The sequence below is a fragment of the Ammodytes marinus genome (assembly GCF_949987685.1).
Source record: "Ammodytes marinus genome assembly, chromosome: 3".
Taxonomy (NCBI): domain Eukaryota; kingdom Metazoa; phylum Chordata; class Actinopteri; order Uranoscopiformes; family Ammodytidae; genus Ammodytes; species Ammodytes marinus.
Window position 1 is genome coordinate 21,322,799 of NC_137232.1, and position 22,939 is coordinate 21,345,737.

The 22,939-nt window shown below is 39.8% G+C and overlaps 1 protein-coding gene across 2 annotated transcripts; it reads left to right on the forward strand.

Moving 5' to 3' along the window:
• The first annotated feature begins 979 nt into the window (after positions 1-979).
• Positions 980-22,864, forward strand: smc4 (structural maintenance of chromosomes 4). 2 transcript variants are annotated; one of them, XM_080053466.1, is made up of 24 exons: positions 980-1,121; positions 2,521-2,675; positions 3,658-3,848; positions 4,438-4,629; positions 5,656-5,832; positions 7,819-7,983; positions 8,437-8,564; positions 8,785-8,925; positions 10,630-10,780; positions 12,597-12,761; positions 12,988-13,221; positions 13,547-13,732; positions 13,953-14,114; positions 14,780-15,005; positions 15,152-15,228; positions 15,348-15,500; positions 15,704-15,830; positions 16,046-16,235; positions 20,359-20,503; positions 20,706-20,879; positions 21,267-21,449; positions 21,633-21,865; positions 21,969-22,152; positions 22,583-22,864. In XM_080053466.1, exons 2-24 carry the CDS (start codon positions 2,531-2,533, stop codon positions 22,745-22,747), a joined length of 3,894 nt encoding a protein of 1,297 aa, XP_079909592.1. In that variant the 5' UTR covers positions 980-1,121; positions 2,521-2,530; the 3' UTR covers positions 22,748-22,864. The 2 variants fall into 2 exon arrangements, with proteins under 2 accessions (XP_079909592.1, XP_079909593.1); XM_080053467.1 differs by lacking the exons at positions 980-1,121; positions 2,521-2,675 and adding an exon at positions 2,852-2,935.
• Positions 22,865-22,939: the final 75 nt, after the last annotated feature.

The following is a 22,939-nucleotide window of genomic DNA, read 5'->3' on the forward strand; positions in this document are numbered from 1 at the left end:
ATCAGTTAGTGACAGTAAATATCAAAACAAAGGTTTGTATATCACTTGATGTCAGAGCAACACACATTATGAATAAAATTAAAACTATATAGAAGAGCAACACTATGAACCCGTACCACGTAAATTAGGCGAGTTAAATGTTGGCATGCTCCGGTAGCTGAAGGAAACAAGCGTCTGCTGTTGCTACGTTACCTGCCACTGTTGCTAACGTGAACCCTCGGATGTCCCCGACTCTTTCTGGTGACTTGAATGCTAACGTAAACTTGGGTTTCTGGTTAAAACACACATCGTTATGTCACTGCCGACTTCACTATGGGGCGAACAGAAATGTGTGCGTGTCATCTACTCCGACAAGGGATGCACAAGTTGTCAATACAGAACGGAGCGAGCCTATCCATCACTATTCAGCAACCTATTGCTAACGCTATTAAAGCTAACAGTTGGTAATCTGGGTCACAAGCATGCAGCTTGAAGCATGGTTTATCGCGAGAGTTGCCAAACTCGCTTGCTTGAGGGATATTTCCCTATTTCGAATTATTTACAAGTACAGTGTAACACACTTCGAATATATGTTTTCAATAAGACTCAATACAATTACAACTAACAGCTAAACAATTTACTGATACGACGAAAAATATTTTCTGAAATGTAAACTATTCCTCCGGGCGGGACTTCTGCTCGAGTAACCAGACAACTGTTTGAACAAGTGAAACATGAGGCTTCGAATCTGTCAATAATCTTAAATATTAAACAGTCTAAAGAAGTACAGTTAGTTTTTATGTTTTTCTCTCTTTTTTTATTCTCGTCATATGATCATCGTTCCGTTTCTGAACGAGGCGGAGTTGGCTTCGTCCCCTTTTTTGAATTTTTTTCCCCCGTTGCCCTTTGAACGTTCCATGGTGCCTTGCGTCAGTTTGTAACGAATTTGGTTTGACGGCACAGTTTAGGCGCCATTTACAAGTTAGTTTTCAAGAAGGAGAGCGATCCAGAATGAGACGGGGTTGAAACTTCTGTGGATTATATTTGCCAAACCTTTGGATTTAACAAATACTTTTTCGAAATCGTATTTTTGAGGTTTAGAAAGGAAGGACTCTTGACAGATCGTGCCTATTTTGTGGAAGGTACATAGAACCCTGTTTAGTAGAGAGAATGGCTGGGTTCCGTCTATTTGCTGAAATGCACAACGTTAGTTCCATACAACATTATCAACACGTTTACCTGGGGTGTATCATTATCTACCGTGGAAAACCTTCTGTCTAACGTCAACAGTAATCAGGAATGTAATCAAAATGCGTCGCTGTATTGCCTTTCATTACATTTGACGCAGATTTAGCTATTTCGTAGACACACACACCCCTAACAGTAACATTCAACTTTTCCGACTGTAAGCCAATTTTAATTTGCAGATGGTTGCTAAACTCTCAGCTGCAACATAGTTGTCTCGTTAACGTCATATACTTAATGTTAGTTTCAGCAAAAGCTATTTTGAGCGCGCCTTTCATTTCGGATAACTGAGTATTGTTGTGTTAACGTTACAGATCCACAACGCAGATAAGTTGCCAGTCACAGTAAGCCATTGCGTTAGCTTTAGCTTTGCTGCGTTATTTATCTTCGGAAGAGTAACGTGGCATAGTTTACGCTACGATTTTTTACACCAGTGATCAAGCTAGCGTTAACAATTCCCATTATTTATTTATTTTTTCAAATATTCGTACTCCTAAAACGTCACCATTAGTCCATCGTTACCGTTAAGTCTGACTTTGCTTTCCAATTGGCTTTAGCGGGTTGGTTATCCCATCTACTCCACACACCTCCGCCGCCCAACATACAGTTTAAGGGAATTAAAGTTATTATCAGTGTCGGTGTGAGATCTCGGTCAATTTAGGACGGTGTGTCTTTGCCATCGACCGCAGAGCCTATATTTGCTGCGTCTGACCATACAACATTGGCTGGGCTAAGAACTGCGGGGACGAGAAATGAGCTATTTTGCATATTAACTGAATTTGTTTCCCCAGTTGACGCTACGTTAACCATATTTTCGTGTTTTTCCCAAACATCGCGAGGGTCATTATCCGTCCAACTTTGTGACGCAGAAATCAAATAGCCTACCCACCAGATGCACAGGGGAACTAAATCGACTCTGTCACAGGAGGAGGCCATTCATTTTTAATATTTTAATTTGGGTTTAGGGTTGATTCTAATTCGCTACAAGCAGGCAGCCACCTCCACTAAAGTTATCAGCCTTTCTTTTTCAATAACTTTATACAGGTCACTAACACTCTTGTTCACGTTGTTGCCCTATATTCTCAAAAGAAGATAAAAAAACACAAACTGTTAACATAAAGAAAATATACGGATTAAGTTACATGGGCGGCAGGGATGATTGTGGTAATGATTTAAGCCTGACAACGGTAGCTGCGTGTGACCGACTAAAAGTGGAGCTGGGAGATTGACAGGCACAAAAACCACTCATGGATATTCCTTTTTTCTTTTTTTTCTTTTCACCAATGACCCCTTCAGATTTCAAATCATGCCATCTAAAACTGCGAAGAGCTCAACTGCCTCCGCCAAGCCAAGAGGGAAAGGGTCGCAGCCTCGGGATGACTCCGAAGACGAGCTGGATGTACCCCCTCAAGAAACCAACTCCAATGGCAAAGAGGAGGCACCGACAACTGGCAAGTAACAAAGGGTGTTTTGGTGTCTGCTAATCTAAATAAATTGTGTTCACTGAATGGTGTTGTGTATTGCTGTGTTGATATTGGTCAATTGGCACAGCTGTGACGCTTTTTTTTCTTACTTAAACTCTCTACACGTGAGTAGAATGGCTGGGGAATTTTTTTCTTTAGTGTCATTCATCAATAAAGGTCTTATGGTTTTTGAGATGATTTTGATATCGTCGAGTGCACTTCTTCCCCGGATCTTCTCAGCATACGAGGTAATTTATTTCGGATAATGAAGCGTTTTATGTAGTGGACTAAATTGGTGTTATTCTTATTCCTTGATCATTTGTATAATGACTTGTATGCGGAGCTTAAGATGCACATAGGAATTAAGTGATGTTCGTGTTCTTGAGAATTTTGTTGAAATGTTTCACCGGGTGTCTTCATGCATGAATTTAATTTGAAAACATCGACCCCATAGCTTGTTTATGCTTATGTGAGCACAGTAGATTTTGGACAGGTCGTTGTGGCTTGGTGTGATGGCAACATAATCGGGGTTTACGTTATAAATGATTCTCACAAAACAAGATTTTCACTGTCAGTGTTTGGAGCGCAGTTCTGCCTGAGTGAAAATGTGACGTTGATGACCGAAATGTTCACTTTAGTTATTTATCATCGACGAAATGAATGTGGCGCATCTACACTCGCGTATCGACGCTTCTGGTGGAGAGCGTTTGTATAATAATGTTAGTTTGTTCATATGCGGCCACGGGCTCTTTCACTTTTGGGGTTTGGCTCCTGTTTTCAGAACAAAGAAAAAATATCGCCTGTCAACTTTCTCTGGAGTCGTTGTTTGACTGCTGGCTGGAACTTGCTGCCTGTGTTTTGTTTGTTTGTTTTGTTGCTCCTCCACCCCTCCCCCACACACCACTGTCCCCACCTGGAACGGCTCGCACAGAGGAATAAAACGTTGTACTTTTTTCCTTCTGTGCCACAGATTCGTCTCGCGGGGAAGCTGCCGAGTCGCTTGATAATCGAAGTTTGGAGGAGATTCTCGGCAGCATCCCTCCACCCCCGCCCCCAGCAATGACCAATGAACCGGGCGCTCCTCGCCTGATGATAACGCATTTAGTTAATCGCAACTTTAAATCTTACGCAGGCGAGCAGATTCTGGGGCCTTTTCACAAGGTACGACCAAACATGGTTAAAAATGTCAAACCCTGCGTGGGAAATGCCTTGTTAATGTGTTGTGTTAAAGCAAACAGATATATCATGATTTGTAGTATTTCACAATTTAGTTTTATTTGTCTATAATTTCAAAAGATACAATTGTTTACATGCTGCATTTTGTTGAAGTGGACATGAATAAGTACAACACAAATTAATGGTTCCATGTTATATGATTATTTTATTTTTTTAAATATTTTTTCCAAGTGGAAAAAGTCACACTCCTCCATTTTGATTTACTTGGTGTATTGTACAAGGGGTAGTGATCTAGTGATGTGGTGACATTTCCCTTAAATTATGACTTTCTTTAAACTTTGTCTTGTCACCCTTTTCTACTCCCCTCTCTGTGCTCTGCACATATTAGATATATTAAATCTTAACTACACCCACTTGGAATACACTCCCTAGCACAATCTAGCTGTGCTTAAGTGTCGATATATAGCTTATAAAGTCATGACATTTACATTATTTGTTTGTGGGAGATGTATATTTTTTATAAAATTGACCTAATAATAATATATTTTCATTTTCTCTCTTATCTTTCTCTCAGCGCTTTTCATGCATCATTGGTCCAAATGGAAGTGGGAAGTCCAATGTGATAGATTCCATGCTCTTTGTGTTTGGATATAGAGCTCAAAAGATCAGATCGAAAAAGCTCTCAGTTCTTATTCACAGCTCTGATCAACACAACGATGTGCAAAGCTGTACTGTGGAGGTGCACTTTCAAAAGATTACTGATAAGGTATATCTATATTTCTGTCACACTGATACACTATACACTCACCCTGCTGGCCTCTCCTAAATTTGTCAAGACACAGTCAGAATGGAAAGGCCCGGTTTAGAAATATTTTCTAGTTGGTAGATATTTTTTTTGTATTTTAAATATATTATTTCCTCGCTGTTCATGAGGTTATATTACTGTGCAACTATCACACAAGTGACTAAACACACTCAAATCAGTCATGAAAGTTACAACTAACACCTACACATGCATTAGTAAATTCATAATTTTGCTAGAATTGATTCCTCTATTTTAAAATAATTTTTGAAGTGTACCATTAAGTGACTAGAACCTACCTATTTGATTGTACTGTGAAAAGTCAATAAAAAGGGTAGTTTGCATCAAGGGACCAATTAATGTAGTGCAATCAATCATACATTTCTTCTAAAGCTAATTTAGAAGAATTCGGCCCAAACCTTTTTCTGTATTTGATCTGCTACAGTGGGTGTAAGATTTGCTTTGAACACTGCTAAATACACTCAAGACTCTTTTGTTTAGCCCATCAGTTTACAGTAAATTAAAATAACTTCACTAAACTTTTTATACTGGTGGCATAACTGTATGAATTCTGTGGGCTTTACAATATGCAATTTCTAAACATTTCAACATTTTTAAGAAGTGGTGTACACACTACTTAATTTTTTTTTTCTTTTTTCTAAAATCAATAGTTTTGGGCGAATTGCCAACCTTTTTGCATTGCCGTTTAAATCTGATCATCTTATTTAAATTGTTGTTACATTTGTAAGTGTAACATAATGTAATATACTTTAATAATAATTTGTTTATTTTTCATGTTGTTGTAGCTGGCCTAGGTCTCTTGTGTGCTATTTTAAACATGCATTTTTCTAAGTGTTTTCCCCTAACCACTTTTGGTGGATTTGTCTGAAATATGACTATTATTATTTGATGTGTATAGTTGTTTGAGTTTCTCCTGAAGTGTTCTGTTCTAAGCTGCTGTGTCTTCTGCCCCTCCCCCCTCTGAGCCAGGAAGGAGATGACTACGAAGTCATCCCCAGCAGCAAGTTCTGTGTTTCCAGGACTGCCAACAAGGACAATTCGTCAGCCTACCATATCAATGGCAAGAAAGCCACGTTCAAAGAAGTGGGTGCTTTACTGCGAAGCCATGGTATTGACCTAGACCACAACAGATTTCTGATCCTCCAGGTAATTATACATTTTTAATGACATTTCCTCTTCCGCTTGTGAGTGCTTAATTATTATTATATATTTTTTTTAAATGTTCCTTTCTGTGACCATCTCATTCTGTCAGAGATTTCCTACACTTCGTACCATGCCCATATCCCAGTCCTTTTTTAGTCCATTTTTCATGGCTACAATAAAGCCATGCCTGTCTAAGGGAATAACCTGTTGCACTGGAATTGGAAAGGAGAGGATGTGTTCTCTGCCAGCCCTTAGACTGCTATAGCAGCGCATCATGGTTTGAAACAATGTGGAAAAGGTGCGAACCATTATTTGCTGCTTTAGAATTGTAAGGAATAAATGCACCTTCACCCATACATGGACCTGGATGTAAGTGGCTGTAGTCTGTTGAACAACTAACTCAGATTTCGTAGTAGGGGGATCTTTGATGGGGTTGACCCACCAGTGGGGACAGGTTCAGCCTCCCTTTCCCATGTACCTGCCACGCTTTAGCAGCACGTAAATATTGGCGTGTGAGAATAGACCCCAACCCCAATATTAGCAGTGCTGCTTCAGTGTGGCCGGATCAAACACTCTCCATTACCATGGCTTTAATATTGGTTCAACATTTTTTTTTTTTATATCCTCCATTGTGAATTTAATGCATTTCTTATGTTTAAAAAAAAATATGTGTTGTCCGAGTTGATTATTCAATTTTATTTAATTTTTTTTGTCTCTGTGTTGCACTGAGTTTGCTCACTATTTACACTCCTTCCCCTTCTGATTGTATATCATGTGTAACTAACCCATTATAAATGATTAACCCAAGGCTTATGGGGCGTTGACTTATGTCTGATCCTTTTTTTATTTTTTATTTTTTTTATTTTACTGTATCTGGTAGTTTCATGTGAAAACTGGTTTCTGCCCTCCACACTGCTTTTGTGGGTGTGTGGTGTGTGTAAATGTTGTCCATTCTCACTCTCTTTGGTTGATAGATTTTCAGCTCTCAGTCTGAGACATGGCCGCATGACTATTGCAAGAGCCTTTAGCTTGTTCTCCAAAGTCACTTTTCCAGGCCTCTGGCTAAGGGGAAGCTGTCTATTTTGTGCACTGGTCAGAGCAGAGGATGACTTGGGATTCTTCCCTTTCCTCTACTGGCTTCTCCTTTCTTTCATGCATCAAAGTTCTATTTAAGCTGCTTTTTTTTCACCTGCTGCCGGTACCTATTAATGAAAAATATTTGAAGACTTAGTTGGTCACTAAATGACTAGATCTGGATTTAATATGTGCTTAACTTGTAAAGTATTATGTAGCACATTAGTTTCAAGCCAACCTACCTAAAAAAGAAAGAATAATAATACATGTTAAGAACAATAACATTACAATGGTGTGTTGTCCCTTACTTTGGCCCAAGTAGTATGCATGTACAGTGAATGGAAGATCAACGTTTGCTTGAAAAATGCAAGTGTGACTTTTAAAATTACTAAGAATTTGGTTATTATAATTTTAATTAAATATCTTCAACGCGTGGGGTCTTGAGGTGATGTGTTATTAGAAAATGAATACCTGTACTACACTTAAGATAAAAGCACTATTTACACCAGGTTGCATCATGTCCATAATTTTTGAAAAATGAGTAGTCCCGTATTTTAATATGGTTCTTTTTTGTTTTAAAATGATATTTAAGTGTTTCTCCAGCCCAATGTGAAACTAGGAATTATTCTTAACTTCTCTGAGTCAGAAATATAATTGTGTTGTCAAAGGGAACCTCTAGAAATACGTGTGTGTGTGTGTGTGGCAGACTAGCATTATTGCAAGTTTAGGCCTATGAATTCAATTGACCACAAATTAATAGTGTGTGGTGTGTAATTTTTGCTAATGTTTTTTTTTTTTTTTATATATATATAGGCCTATATAAATTATAAGAGTTATTTTATTTGAACTTTTCTCACTGTTTTCTGTGAATGATTGGATGCCTGTCTGTGTGCATGTGTTGTGGACTATACTTAGGGCGAGGTAGAACAGATTGCCATGATGAAGCCTAAAGGTCAGACGGAGCATGATGAGGGGATGCTGGAATACCTCGAGGACATTATCGGGTCCTGTCGCCTCAAGGAGCCCATCCACACCCTGGCCCGCTGCATTGAGTCACTCAATGAGCAGAGGGGAGAGAAGGTGACATTCACTCATACAATGCTTACACACACTCATAAGCTAACCAACTCTCCTTCCTGTGCCCTGACTTCATCTGATTTGCATTTATACAGTAGAGGTCAGAGTTTGAAGAGGCTTTGTTTTGTGTTTGGAAGCTTTTCATGGGCTTTTCAGATATGAAAATAATAAATGTTGGTTGTTTTGTTACTCGAGTATGTAAGAGAAGTTGGTACTTGGCTTGACCAACTCACCCAACCATGATTCATGGTATTTCATTAACTTCTGAAGATTGTGCTCTTTTATCATGTTATACATGATTGATTAGAATCAAATGAACACTACATTTGTATTTGTATTAAACTATAACATGACCTCAGAATGATGAGGAACTGTCAGAATTATATATTTATTAAACAAATGTTATAGGTGTTTTGTCACCTGATATTAAGTGCTGCAATATGTTCAATGTCTCAGCTAAACCGAGTAAAGATGGTGGAAAAGGAGAAGAATGCTTTGGAGGGAGAAAAGAACAAAGCTGTGGAGTTCCTCACCTTGGAGAATGACATCTTCAAACACAAGAGTGAACTTTACCAATATTATGTGTGAGTGCACCAGTCCCGTTTCTCTGTCCTGTCCCAGAAACATTGAATGGATAATATAACCACAATAAGTCTCAAAGTAAAAAAACACCAGATTTAAAAATAAATAAAAAAATCTGTAGAGGCAAAAATACTTTGAAAAAATAGACCCCATTTTCTTTGTTTTATGTGTAAATGATGAAGTTTTTCCTCACTGTTTTTCCTGATGTCTCTTTGCCATTAGTCATGATCTGCAGAAAATTGTAGCGGATAAAGAACAGGAAAAGCAGAAGATCTTGGAGGACACCAAGGAACTCACAGAGAAAAATGCAAAGATATCACAGGAGACAGAGAAAATGAACAAAGAGCTCAAAAATGTGGAGAAGTAAAGCAATTTTTAATTTTTTTTGTCCTTCCTCTTCTTTCCATCTACTAACCAATCTAACGTGCATAGGAGTTCACTAACCTTTCTACTAATTGTGCCATTTTGTGGTTGTGGTTAGGGCCTTTTTTGCCATGAACACTTACATTTTTTTTTTTAGATTCGAAATTTCGGTTCAAGTCTGTAAGAGTATAGAAGTAACAGTAAAATTGTTTCACAGATTTTGGAGAAAGAAAAGTTCAGAAAAATTGTAGTAGGGGGTATACCTTGGGTATACAAGGGTATACCTTGTCGTTGTTCTTAATGCCATAATTCAAAAAAATTTGGTTTTGTTTACCCAAATATATAGGGGAAGGTGGGGTGATTTGTGCAACTTTTTACTCAAAGTGATTTTAAAGTGAGGCCTTGACAGTTATGTCTCCAACTCAAATATGTACATATATTTCAGGATGTTGTGCATCCCTGGCAATAAAAACTTTGGATCTGGAATAAACTGTTTAAGAAATATAGCTTTCGGAAAAAAAGTTGTCTTGTCGCACAAATCACCCCACGTAGTGGGGTGATTTGTGCGTCATTGTGTCACAATGACAAAGTCACCATCATCATCTTTCTGGCCATCTGAACTCTCATCAGTGGTGTCGTTAAGTGGAATTGAGATGTCACTCTCTCCTGAGCTACTGTAGACTATCACTTTCTTTTGGTGACCAGCGTATACAGCCATGCCACTGGCACAACTCTCAGAAATGTACTTTGCACTAGTTGCTCCGTGCTTGTGGAACCAACTGCCACCTGACAAATGTGATTCCCCCTACATTTCTGCCTTTAAATCAAGGCTCAAAACCCATATGTACACCCTGGTGTTTCCTCCCCATTAACCTCTGCACTACTTACTTACCTCTGCACTACTATCTGTGTTTATGTGGATGTATGGGCTTTACGTCTTTTATTTTGGTTATTGTTATTTTACCTTCATTGTTTACCTACTGAATGCACTATGTACAGCACTTTGGACAGTGCAAACTGTCATAAATGTGCTTTTATAAATACATTTTACTTACTTACTTATAACTCACCCAGGCCCTTGCGCACAAATCACCCCATCCCCAGAATTTTGGATAATAGGCATGATGCAGCAATTTAGGGTTGACATTGTGCTAACTATATAGACTCAAAGTGTAGCATACCAAAGCACTAAAACATGTGTCAAATGTTTTCAAACGTGTCTATAATTGTTCAGACACAATAATCAAAAAACCTTGATCATGGAAATTTTACTTTGAAAGGCAAAACACAGTTTTTTGAGCTTAAATGTGCTTATATCTTATTCCTTGTGTCTCCCTTCTTTACAGGATGAGTCAAATGGATGGCTCTTCTTAAATATGTGGTCACATTTCCAATTTCTTCCACGGTTTTCTAGAAACAAGGGGTTTTGCAACTTCCAAAATGCACAAATCACCCCACCTTCCCATATATATTTTTTTTTTTAACTGATTTGAACTATAAAATGTGTAGGAACTGGAAACTAGCTGAGCTTTCCAATGAAGAGCTTTCTGTGTTGCCGGTTATATTTAGTTATGTAGATATTGTTTTAATTTGTTTTCAGATACAGATAAAGCTTATCTAATGTTTCTGTGGATTTTTCCACAACTGACTTAAGTGTAGGCCTACCCAGTAAAAATAAATAATAGTAATGTGTTCCTCCACCAGGAAACAAAATAAGCTCAACAAGTACATTGAGACCCAGAAGGAGAAATTCACCCAGCTGGACCTGCAGGACGTTGAAGTGCGTGAGAAGATTAAACACTCCAATAGCAAGAACAAGAAAATGCAGAAGCAGCTGGAAAAGGATAAAGAGAAGGTGTGTGTGTTGGCCTTTTTTTAAATTGTGGTCCACTGTTACACACAGTTCAGCAACTTCATTTAACTAAGTGTTACTGTTTGCTACTCTGCAGAAGTTGTGATTATTTTCACTGTGACTGTATCACAGTGGGTATTCACAGATAGTTCAGAGTTACATAGATCATAATCTTGTCAGGAGGAGAGTGAAACTGTAGCCATATTTCCAATGATTTCCAATACATTTCCATTAACAGGCAAAACAAGCTAGCACCAGTGGTATGATACGCCAGTGTTACACTGTTTATTTTGTCCCGTGGCCAAGAAAGAAACAGGGCACTAAAAATACAATTTCCGTTGCTTATAGAAAACACACAGGACGTTTTTTTTAGGCCAAGAGAAAAAAGACATTTCTCAAGGCTCTACAGAAAGCAGCAAGTGAATAATGAATAGCAGAATTAAACGACTAATTAACTTTTTCCCGAAGCATTCCTAATTTTAAGGTTCCCTGTTTTGAAGTTGTTAACACACCAGTCTGTTTTTTGTCTTTTTTTTTTTTTTTTCAACTTTGGTTAATTTTATGTTGTCATCTTTTAGTATATGAGTTTTTTTACATAATAAAAATAGATTCTACGGTCAGAAATCTACTAGAGGTAAATAACTAGACCAATGTTTTTGGCTTGGTTTAAAAGATTACACTAATTTGTATTAAAAAAATATTACTAGTAATTTAGCTTTTTAAATAAAACATCTGGCTACTTGTAGATTCTCCTGAGAAATACAACTGGTATCATTCTGCATACATACAGCCACTACAGTGAAATTGGCTTTTGCACAAAAAAATTATGAATAATAATACTTACCGGTACATGAGGCAAAAAAAAGTGTGTGGAGACCTTGCTATATTTTCTTTCCTTTTTATAACCTACAGTTAATAGAGATCCCTGCATTTCTTCTAAATGAATTAACATTATCCATAGAAAAAAAATCAAATGAAACCTTTTTAAGACCTGTAAATCAAATGTCATGGCAGGAAGGGCTATCTGCCATCAACTAGCCACTAGGGGGCTGTGAAGTAGCACACAAGTTGATTGTTAGTGTGTGCCTATTGAAAGCCCTCTCACAATCTCTTTCACTTTTGACGATGTTCCTGTCTCTTAGGCTAATGTTTCTCTAACTTGTTCACTAATTGAAAAATGTGTTCGCACAAACCTAGGGGTTAAGAATTCCCTCGTAACAGTAGTTATATCTCCTCATCGCCCTCTCCGCTCCACAACCCTCTCTGCTCCACCTACTATGGCTGTGTTCTGGAAACGTCTTGGTCAGAGGCAGGCAGACCTCTGGGGAGCAGTGTTCTGCTGCGTTGTAGTCAACTATGGCCTGGCTTGTGTAACACTCCCAGCAGCCACATTCACATTTCACCCGCAGTTAACCCTACAAAGCATAGACTATACACACACACACACACACACACAACTCCTTGCGTTGTTTCAGCCCTGCCAAGCAGCAGACTGTTGTGCCAGTCTTAACCAGGCTTTGCTCAGTCTACCGAATGTGTTTATAGTTGATTACAGTTGTGTGTTTGTTTTGGCCTGCACTCTGAATGTGTAGCACAGTTGCTCGTAACTGGCACTGGAACAAAACATATTCAATCCATTTTTACTTTATACCTCTCTCCTCCTAACGTCACCCCAATGCTTTTATTTCATCATTCATTTCAGAGGTAAAGGGCTATTGACTCTGCAGTGGGATGAAGTGTCTTGACAGGAGTGTAGCTTTTGAACACATTCTCATCAGTTTTTTTTGGTACGTTTCTCCTGTCTGGCTCATCTTCTCAGCTGGAGGAAGTGCGCGGTGTACCAGCCAGCAGTGAAAAGGCCATCGCCGAGGCAACAGCCAGCAAGGAAAAGTTGGAGAAGCAGAAGGTTAAAGAAGAGGAAAAACTTAAGGAGGTGATGGAGAGTCTGAAGGAAGAGACCAGCGGCTTGCAGCAGGACAAAGAGGTGTGTACACATCCTGGTCTTCATTTGTTGCATTCTTTCTAACATTGCTTCCTTCTAAAAAAAAATTCCATCCTTACCTACTAGCATCTGTCGTGTGTGTGTGTGTGTGTTTGATTTTCTTGGAATGGCGTGTTCTGTGTATAAGACAACCTGCTGCTTATAGCTAATTGCTCCTAGTGGGATTAATAAAGTTGTTTTGAATTTGAATTTGTTTGGTCTTCTCCAGACCCAAGAGAAAGAGCTGATGGAGCTCAGTAAGGCTGTGAATGAGACTCGCTCTCGGATGGACCTGGCTCAGTCAGAGCTGGACATCTACCTCAGCCGCCACAACACTGCCCTCACCACGCTCAACACGGCCAAGCAGACACTTCAGACCACCTCCAACACGCTGCGGGAGCGCCGAGCCGCCATTGTAGACCTGGAAGTCAAAATACCTCAGAAAGAACAGGAGCTCAAGAAGGTAAAAATCGACATTGGTTAGATGACAATTTCTTTAGGCACCATTTACATTTTGCATCGATTAAAAATCAGTAGCATCCATGCATACAAATGAGTCGTTTTAGACGAATCCCGCTTTTTTTTTTATATACATTCATTTTGGTGAGGAACTGTAAAGGATACTTCACATCACATCTGGTTTAAGCTGACACTGACAAGTCCCACCAACTTTAGAAAACTCTCCGACATCCAACTGTACTCGCTTCATCTGTTGAGTATGTCTTACTAGTGGAAAGGCGTCCTTTGTCCAAGCTTTCTCCTTGAATGGCTCCTTCTTTATTCCGCAGGACGAGGCAGAGTTGGCGCAGCTGATGAAGATGGGTACAGAGACTATGGAAGTGGTGAGGGAAATGAGGCAGAAGGTGGATGAAGCCAAGAGTTCTCTGTCGTCCAATCGCAGCCAAGGAAAGGTCCTTGATGCCCTCATGCAGCAGAAGAAGAGTGGCAGAATAACTGGCATCCTTGGAAGATTGGTACGACATATCAATATACGGTGTGACACAGAAACAATTGAACTTATTGTCATAGTATATCGATGGTGAGCGCAAAAGACTTGAGCATCGTCATTGCTATAGTAACTTCAACTCCACATTTAAATATTGTATTTTTTATTTGACCTATAAGCATTGAGTGTCTGGAATGGAAAGCAGAAGTCGTTGGTATCTGTATTTTAATTTATGTTCGTGCTTGTAGGGAGACCTTGGAGCCATAGATGAGAAGTACGATGTGGCCATTTCCTCCTGTTGCGGTGCTCTTGACAACATTGTGGTTGATACCATTGACACAGCTCAGAAATGTGTTACGTTCCTCAAAGAGCAGAACATTGGGATTGCCACCTTCATTGGTCTTGACAAGGTAAAAAAATAAGATTGGTGTAACCCTAGGCCTTTTTTTCTTCCTTTACATGGATTTTTAGATTCTATATTTTAAACTAACCCTCAAGTCTTTGCTGAAATCTGAACAAACATGCCAACACCAATGATTGCTGAAGCTGATTGCTAAGTTGATGCTTATTAAGCATTAAGTAACGGTTAATTAAAGCTAGTGTGGAGGATTTGGGGAGAAAATGGCAGTTGGGATAGAGATTCGAATCCAAATACCTCAACCACTCCACTTGTTCTCTTTGGTCCCTCCCTGACACGCTCTACACCAACAAAGTTGTGCCAAAGTGAATGGACAGTCCCAACAGCCAATAAGAACAGAGAATCAGAGCCTCGCTCTGATTGGTCAAAGTGTCAGCTCATGTTAACTTCTTTGACCAATCAGAAATCATATACCCCAGCTTTAATGTACCCTTATTGTGAAGTGTTACCTGTATCGTTATATCTGCCTGCCCAGGGACTAAGGATGCAAACTTGTTAGCTCTGGTGCAATTATTTTAAAATTATGCGCTGTGTCTGGAAAAATAAGTAAGCAAAAAAATAAAGGGGGTACGTTTACCAATGCAGTTGAAATGTTTCTCTCACAAAATTGTTCACCTTTTGTTGCTGCTAATTCTCATTCCTCCAATCTTTGTTCAGATGAAGTCGTGGGAAAGGAACATGGCTCCCATTCGAACTCCAGAGGACTGCCCTCGTCTGTTTGACATGGTGCGTGTGAAAGACGAGAGTGTGCGACCAGCTTTCTACTTTGCCCTGAGGGACACCCTGGTTGCAGGGGACATGACGCAAGCCACCAGGATGGCCTTCCAGAAAGAGAAGCGCTGGAGAGTAGTCACCCTGAAGGGACAGATTATAGAGGTGGCTGGTGAGTGGGCTTACGTTGTCTGTCTAAAACCTTCACCTGGCTGACCCATTTTCCATAGGTTGTTTTCTTATGGCTGTCTCTCATCGAAAATGATAATGCATGCATGCATACATTCTGTGTTCACCGGTCAAGTATGTGCTTAACAGGGACCATGACTGGAGGAGGACGAGCGATGAAGGGCAGGATGGGCTCCTCTATTGGCACAGAGTTCTCCCAGGAGGAGGTGAGTGCAAAGTACACACGGCTACACCGGAGCACTGCATAGCCATACGTTAAATTTTTACCTGCTACAGCGAGCCATTAGTGATGGAGACACAATGGTTTTTCTTGTGTTTTCTGCAGCTGGATCGTATGGAGAGCAAGCTGAATGAGAAAGTGTCCAAGCTGCAGGGATGCCAAGAGAAAAGGCTGAAGCTAGAAGAGAACATCCAGAGCCTGAAGCCACAGCTCAGAGATATGATGAACACCCTGGAGAAATATGCCAAGAGCATGACGGTAAAGCAAATACACCTCTTTCTCTTCATTCACTGTGTTTCCTGTCCCACTCGTTTAACTGCGCTTGTGATGTGAAATAAATAACCTCTAATGTGCAGCCAACAACAAACTGAGACGGTAATACCCGACAACGTAACGATAAGCAACTTGTCGCTCTTTGCAAACCTGTGTGTCTTGAGTATTATTCTTTTTCCTTCATTCAGAGTCTGGCTGACCAGGAGACTAACTTGAAACTTCAGATGAAGGAACTTGAGGCCAATGTGTTGGCTGCTGCCCCGGACAAAGCCAAACAGAAGCAGTTGGAGAAGAGCCTGGATGCATTCAAGAAAGGTGGAGTCTTCCTGTAAACTGTATATTGTTGGTAATAGTTAAATCTGAGATTAAGAGGTGTATATACTCATTTTGTTGTAATAGTGGTTATAATGTCTAAATGACTACATGACAGTTTGATTCATGATATGTATAATTTGACATTGAATGTCCCAACATGAAATGTATCATTCTGTCTCACTCATTTCTCCCTTTTTTTTCGAATCCTCTCTCAGACTTTGACGCAGCATCCAGTAAGGCTGGGAAGGTGGAAGCAGAGGTGAAAAGGCTCCACAACCTCATAGTAGACATCAATAGCCACAAGCTCAAGGCTCAGCAGGACAAGCTTGACAAGGTCAACAAGGATCTGGATGACTGCTCCTCCACCATAACCAAGGCTAAAGTGGCAATAAAGACAGCTGACCGGTGAGGATATAACACCTGTTTAGTTAAATGTGTTTGCATTGTTCACACACAATAGCATCTCTATAGCCTAGACTAGAGTATAATAATATCGCAAGTCTATTATAATATTTAAGTCAGAAATGTTGAGCCATGAGCAGCCACTAAGGTTGAGCGCTTATGTTGGTACAGTGTCTGCTTTACGATTTGTTTCTAAGGGGAATTTTGAACCGTTTTTATCCATCTCTCTTTCTCTACAGACTTTTTTAATTTTAGTCAATATTATCAAACCTGGCCGTAAGAGATTGTCCATGCAGTAATATGGTTGCAGACATCTATCTTGTCGCTCACTCTATATGGAGTTGTCATCAAAGTCCAACGCTTATGTTATGCTTATTACTCAAACATTTCAACTTTTCTGTCAGGTTTGAACATCACATGTAGGTTATATTAGCTCCTTTTCCTATCGTTGTCATTGGTTGCTTTGAATTAATCATTGTTGTGGCAGTAGCAACTAAAATGGGCGGTGAGTCATAAGCATCTGTAGCTGGAACATTGAGATTGATTTTTGTGGACAGGACAGCCTGGCAGCCTGCTGTAGCAGAACAACACTGGTGGCTGTATTTGACATGCTGTCCAGCTGATTAAGAACACAGTGGAGCCCTTAAACTGAGACACACTGCGAGAAGGATCTTGATGGCAAATACAGCCTTGATTTTAACATCTAACCATGTCCCATATAAAAGATGCATATTTTTACTCTCCCTTTTGGCTTTCCATACACATTAATCAGGCTCAACAGTGCGGTTCTGGAAGTAAAAATCCCATTCATTTTCTCCATAAGGGATTTGATTATTAGCCACAATGTCATAACCATCCAAGGCAGGCTTAAAGAAGAAGTAAGTGATATGGTCCTTTTAGCTAACTTCCTGTCAGTGACTAAAGTTAGCAGTCCCTTCCCTCGTCCCTACTTCACCACCACATGAACACACAGCTGTCTTCTTCAGAAAGTGCCGCGATGGAGAGCAGCGAGTCATCGTACACGGGCACAGAGACCCGCCTCTTTATAGTGCTCTGTCTCCTAATTGGATAAATTGAGCGGGATACTCGAAATTGTATCTGGCCATTACTGCAAAGCTGAATGGCTGGGAGACCTGTGTTATGAACTGTGCATACAGTTTAAGTGATTGCTGTATGAATATAAAGTAATTTAACACGTACATTTACATTGCGTGCGCTACCCGAGCGTGACACAATGGTATATAGTAGAGCTGCAACGATTAATCGACGAATCGATTATTAAAATAATCGCCAACTATTTTGATAATCGATTAATCGTTTCAAGTAAAAAAAAAATTCTCCAAATTCTCTGATTTCAGCTTCTCAAATGTGAATATTTTCTGGTTTCTTTAGTCCTATTATGACAGTAAACTGAAATATCTTTGTGTTTTGGACATAAAAATACATTTGAGGAAGTCAACATGGGCTTTGGAAAATGTATCAACATTTTACACCATTTTCTGACATTTTACGGGCCAAAACACTAATCAATTAATCGAGAAAATAATCGACAGATTAATCGATTATCAAAATAATCGTTAGTTGCAGCCCTAGTATATAGCAGTGTTTCCCCCAGCGCTTTATAGCTAAGGCGGCCGCCTTAGCAACGCCAGCCTCCCGCCTTGACTACCAACCGACCCCCCCCAAAAAAAAAAAAAAAAAAAAAATTAATTTAATTTTTTTTTTTTTTTTTTTTTTCGTGCTGCACAATTAATGTACTAGCAAGCGCGATGTGTGTGTTGTGCATGGTCATAACTGCGCGAAAGGCCGCGATTTGCGGTAAAAAGCATGTGTCCCCAAGCGTTTCTCTATCAGCTGCTCTGTGTCTGCGGCTTTGCGCGCGCGACCGCGTGCGACTACGGCATGCACGCGGGAGAGTTAAACGAGCAGAAGCAAACCGAGATTTAACTGGTGGCGATAATAAACGCAGTGCAGTTCTATGGGGATATTTAGCTGAACAGAAAGAAGTGCTCTGCAAAGCTAGAATAGTTTAAGACTCCACATCACTGTGGCAACACAACCTTTCTATCAGCTAGGACAGCGCAGAGAAAAGTTTGATGAATGCATGAGAGTCAGAGCCGGCCCGAGGCATAAGCGAACTAAGCGGTCGCTTAGGGCCCCCGACCGCCAGGGGGGCCCCCTCAAAAAAAAAAAAAAACATTTTTATTTTTATTTTTATTTTTTTTGTTTCTGTGTTTGATATCAACATCATATTATGCAAATGTGAGTTAACATACAAAAAAAAAGAATAACATTTTTTGGTCTAGATAATTAATAGCCTAAAAATGTAATCAGTTCATCTGGGAGGTAATCCGAATCGGATCATGTCACGTTCACATCCATGCACAGTGTGTATTGAGTTTATTTAAAAACAATTGGAAATGGGGCTGCCCTCAGTTGCCCATGCACTGTGTATAGTCTATAGCCTATTTCAGCCTCGTCTGTGGAAAAAAAGATACAGTAGCTGGACAACAGAGTTCTTCTGCTTCGTTCCTCTCACTGAATTTAAATGCATTCATTATATTACAGAGCAATATGTCCCGTAAAAGAAAAAGAGCTTCAAGCCCAACCCAGAGGACCCTCCATAATATTTGATTTTATATTAATATTTGTATGGAAAATCCATGTGTCCTTCAATAGCTTCTAATTCATCTGACCAGTGTATCCAAATTATTTGTTCACACAAAATTTCTTAATTTTTCTCTCAAAGTGCACCAGATTCATGCATATCACTTTAAAAAGGTTAGAAAAAATCTCTATAATAATCTATATCTGTGTGAATAATATTTAGCAAAGATCTATAGTTTCAGCAGCGCTAACATTGGACTTGAAGGCTTGGGCCGGCTCTGAATGTATGGTCCATTATTTGTATTTAGTGTGTCTGTATAGTATTGCACCAAAACAGTAGAAGTTTTCTTTAATTGTGCTTTGTACTGTCTGCACGTTTACACATAATTTGTACCTGCACATAGCAAACAAAATTGCACAACTGTAAGGTCAGTGTCTGTTTTATTTCTTTACGGCGCATTGGCATCTTTGAGCAAAATACCCCTAAAATTTTCGCCGCGGCGCAACGCGCCGCGCCTCCCCTGACACAGGGCAGTGACCACCTTGACTAAGACATTTTCTGGGGGAAACACTGTATAGTATATACTCAAGTTAACATTATCAACCTTGAGAATAACAATGGATTGTGGGATGATTAGTTCCTTCACGCCCACTAAATATTATGTTTTAGTGCTGAATAAAATGTCACGAGTATTTGGGTTGCTGGTTGGCTTGGTTCCGTGGTTAAAACGTTTGATAAAAGGAATTGTTAAAATGTCAATAGAGGTTTAATGGGGAAAATGTACATCCGGAACCAGAGCCACTAAAAAAGGGGAGCGGTCACTGTTGAGCCCTATATTATTCCTGATAGCTAATTTTTGAATGATAGTATGCCTCATCTCATAACTGCAGTCGTTGATCTGTGTTTCTGTTCATGTTGGATTATTTCACAGGCATGGCCATATTCATTTGATCTAGGGTCCCTGCAGCAGTGCAGTGATTACTGTCAGCCTTGTTGAGAAAGTAGTATTTACGAGCCAAATCTAATGTACTTTACCCTCGCATGGAAAAATCCATCCGTTAGAACACCTTGGGTGTGCACTTAACTATATTGAAACGTAGCGCAAGTGTTAGTGAAGGCCCGAGGATGTGGCATAGTAGATTTATCATGCTTAGAGCAAGTGATGTGTCTAACAGTGGTATGTCCTATCACGCCATAACTTTCCAGATAATAGCTTGTTGTGTATATAAACTATTATTTGTACAATGCAAAACTTTTGGAGAACAATCTGAAGGCACTAGTGTGGAAAGAACCATATTAATGATATGAATGAATTTGTCTACAGACAATTGTTTTATCAATAAGGCTATTTATAACAGGCCAGATCTTTGTAACCCTGTAGAACAGTTTTGTAAGACTGAACCTGACATTTTTACTAGTGTTTTACTCTCTCTCACTCACACACACACACACACACACACACACACACGTATTAACCACTGCCTATATTAATGTCTGTGTCTTTTGCTCTCCCTGCAGCAACCTGAAGAAGTGTGAGGACAGTGTGACTCGTTTGCAGGGTGAGCTGGAGGACAATGAGAAGTCGTTGGCTGAGCTCAGTGAGAAACTGAAGAAGCTGGAAGACGAGGCCGGGGAGATCATGAAGGACCATCAGGAGGCTGAGGTTGGTCCCACTTTGTTAACACTGTGTTTATTATGATGGGTTGCTTTGAGTTTAACAGGATTTTGACATAGAAATGATTTAACATCCATGTATCAAAAAGTAATTGTATTCTCCATTCTTTTTTTAAAATAATGTCCCACAAAGGAATGAAAAAATAATGAACACTTCCCTTTCACTTTTTTTTTTTTGAAATGCCGTCTAGGCCGCACTTCCTGAGGTGACGGAGCAGTATGAGGGCGTGGTGAAGGAGATCAAGATCCTGCAGCAACAGGAGCACGCACTGCAGGAGGAATCCCTCAGTGTCCGGCTGCGCATAGAGCAGATCAAGACCACAATCGAGGAACGCAACAACAAGATTAAACACTGGCAGAGAGAGGTGTGTGCATAAACGTGTGTGTGTGTGTGTGTGTGAATTAAAAGTACAGCTCAGGTTTTAATTTATGTAACTCTGTTGGTTCACAATCACCAGCACTCGATTCTTCTTTAATCCCTTTTCAAAAATTCACTCAGCTGTTTTAATTTGGCAGTGTTAGTTGTTGTGTTCTGTTCTTTATAAGCACTGTTCTAAGTGTATATCTTCTAATCTATCCACTCGTTTGCCTCATTATAATAACTTGTGCAATTGATTTGTAATGTGGTCTTTATTTATTGAATATTTGGAAGTTGAATGGTTTTGTCCCCATGAATGATTTATAGCAAATGTGTGGGTACATGACTTATCTTTTTGACTGCGTGTTTTCTCATCATTGTTTCCATTTTTCAGGCCAGCAAGCTGTCCCTTCATACCATCGAAGACAAGCCGGCAGAGGAACTCCCTGTTCTTACTCCGGCTGAACTCGCAGAAATCACAAATCCGAGTGTCATTGTGAACAAGGCGGCCGCGTTAGAGACCCAGCGTGCTCAAATGAAGCCTAACCTCGGGGCCATTGTTGAGTACAAGAAGAAGGTATGCACAAATAGGAACACATCCTTTCATAAGACCTTAAGAGGTTCACACATTGTGTTCATAATTAATCATTCAAAAGTGGTGGGAAAATCATGATGAAACCTTGTTATTATTACTTACCATTACTTTACATACTTAACCGAGCAAACCATTCACTGCGTCATTGTGCTTGTGTGTTTTCAGGAGGAGCTGTACCTGCAGCGTGTGGCCCAGCTGGACGAGATCACTGCTGAGCGGGACAGTTTCAAACGTGGCTTTGAGGACCTGCGCAAACAGCGCCTCAACGAGTTCATGACTGGATTCAACACGATCACTAACAAGCTGAAGGAAAACTACCAGATGCTCACACTGGGTGGCGACGCAGAGTTGGAGCTGGTGGACAGTTTAGACCCCTTCTCAGAGGGCATCATGTTCAGGTAAAGAGAGGTCAACGGCACATTTAAGTTAACTAAAGGAGTTCTAGATGTAAATTCTCTCTGTTTTTGTTTGAGCTTTTGGTTTTCTGTTCCTCCTTTCTAGTGTGCGTCCTCCAAAGAAGAGCTGGAAGAAGATCTTTAACCTTTCAGGAGGAGAAAAGACCCTCAGCTCCTTGGCTCTGGTCTTTGCTCTGCACCACTATAAACCCACACCGCTCTACTTCATGGATGAGATAGACGCTGCTCTCGATTTCAAGAATGTCTCAATTGTGGCCTATTACATTTATGTGAGTACATGGAGATTGGTAGTACGTGATTCGGCTAGCAACATGTTAAAATGATGTCCAAAATACACTCAAGCAGCAAGGTGTTGTTATCTGCTTAATTTGAATGTCCTTGATTAAGGCAGCGATCCAACTTCATTACATTGGCCAGTTAATTTTCAGAACTGGGGCTAATTATTGTGGTAATCACAGACTAATAAGAGCTCAGTGTTTCTGTTAGGCAACACTGGAATAATGAAGGAGTTCAGCAAAAATCTGTTTTTGGGAGCTGGAACAAAACAAAGCACTTAAGCCTTTAACCGTTTGCCTCCATTGTGTAGGCACACACACCTCAAAGCTATGTGTCAATTGGGACAAAAACAAATTCAATCTCCCTTGTGATCAGTCATTTTATGTTTTGTTTTTTTCTTCCTTTTCCCTCATGTCCGTGCAGGAGCAAACAAAGAACGCTCAGTTCATCATCATCTCCCTGAGGAACAACATGTTTGAGATCGCCGACCGTCTCATCGGCATCTACAAAACTCACAACACCACAAAGAGCGTGGGAATCAACCCCAAGACCATCGTGTTCAAAGAGCATGGTGCCGTCACTGCTTAAACTCTGATGGCTGTTTTACTATTTTCAAGTTATGTACATATTTTATCATTTTTTATCATCCTTTACAATGACATGCTGCTATTCTTTCCTACCTTTTTAACCAATAAAATGTGTATGAAAAAATTGTTTCCTTTTAATAAAGACACTTGTTTACATAAACAATAACCTAATAAAAATTAATATATTCAGACG

Coding starts and splice junctions, on each gene's coding strand:
- smc4 (XM_080053466.1), top strand. CDS start 2,531: ATGCCATCTAAAACTGCGAAGAGCTCAACTGCCTCCGCCAAGCCAAGA. Junction 2,676..3,657: donor AGAGGAGGCACCGACAACTG/GCAAGTAACAAA, acceptor TCTGTGCCACAG/ATTCGTCTCGCGGGGAAGCT. Junction 10,781..12,596: donor TGGAAAAGGATAAAGAGAAG/GTGTGTGTGTTG, acceptor TCATCTTCTCAG/CTGGAGGAAGTGCGCGGTGT.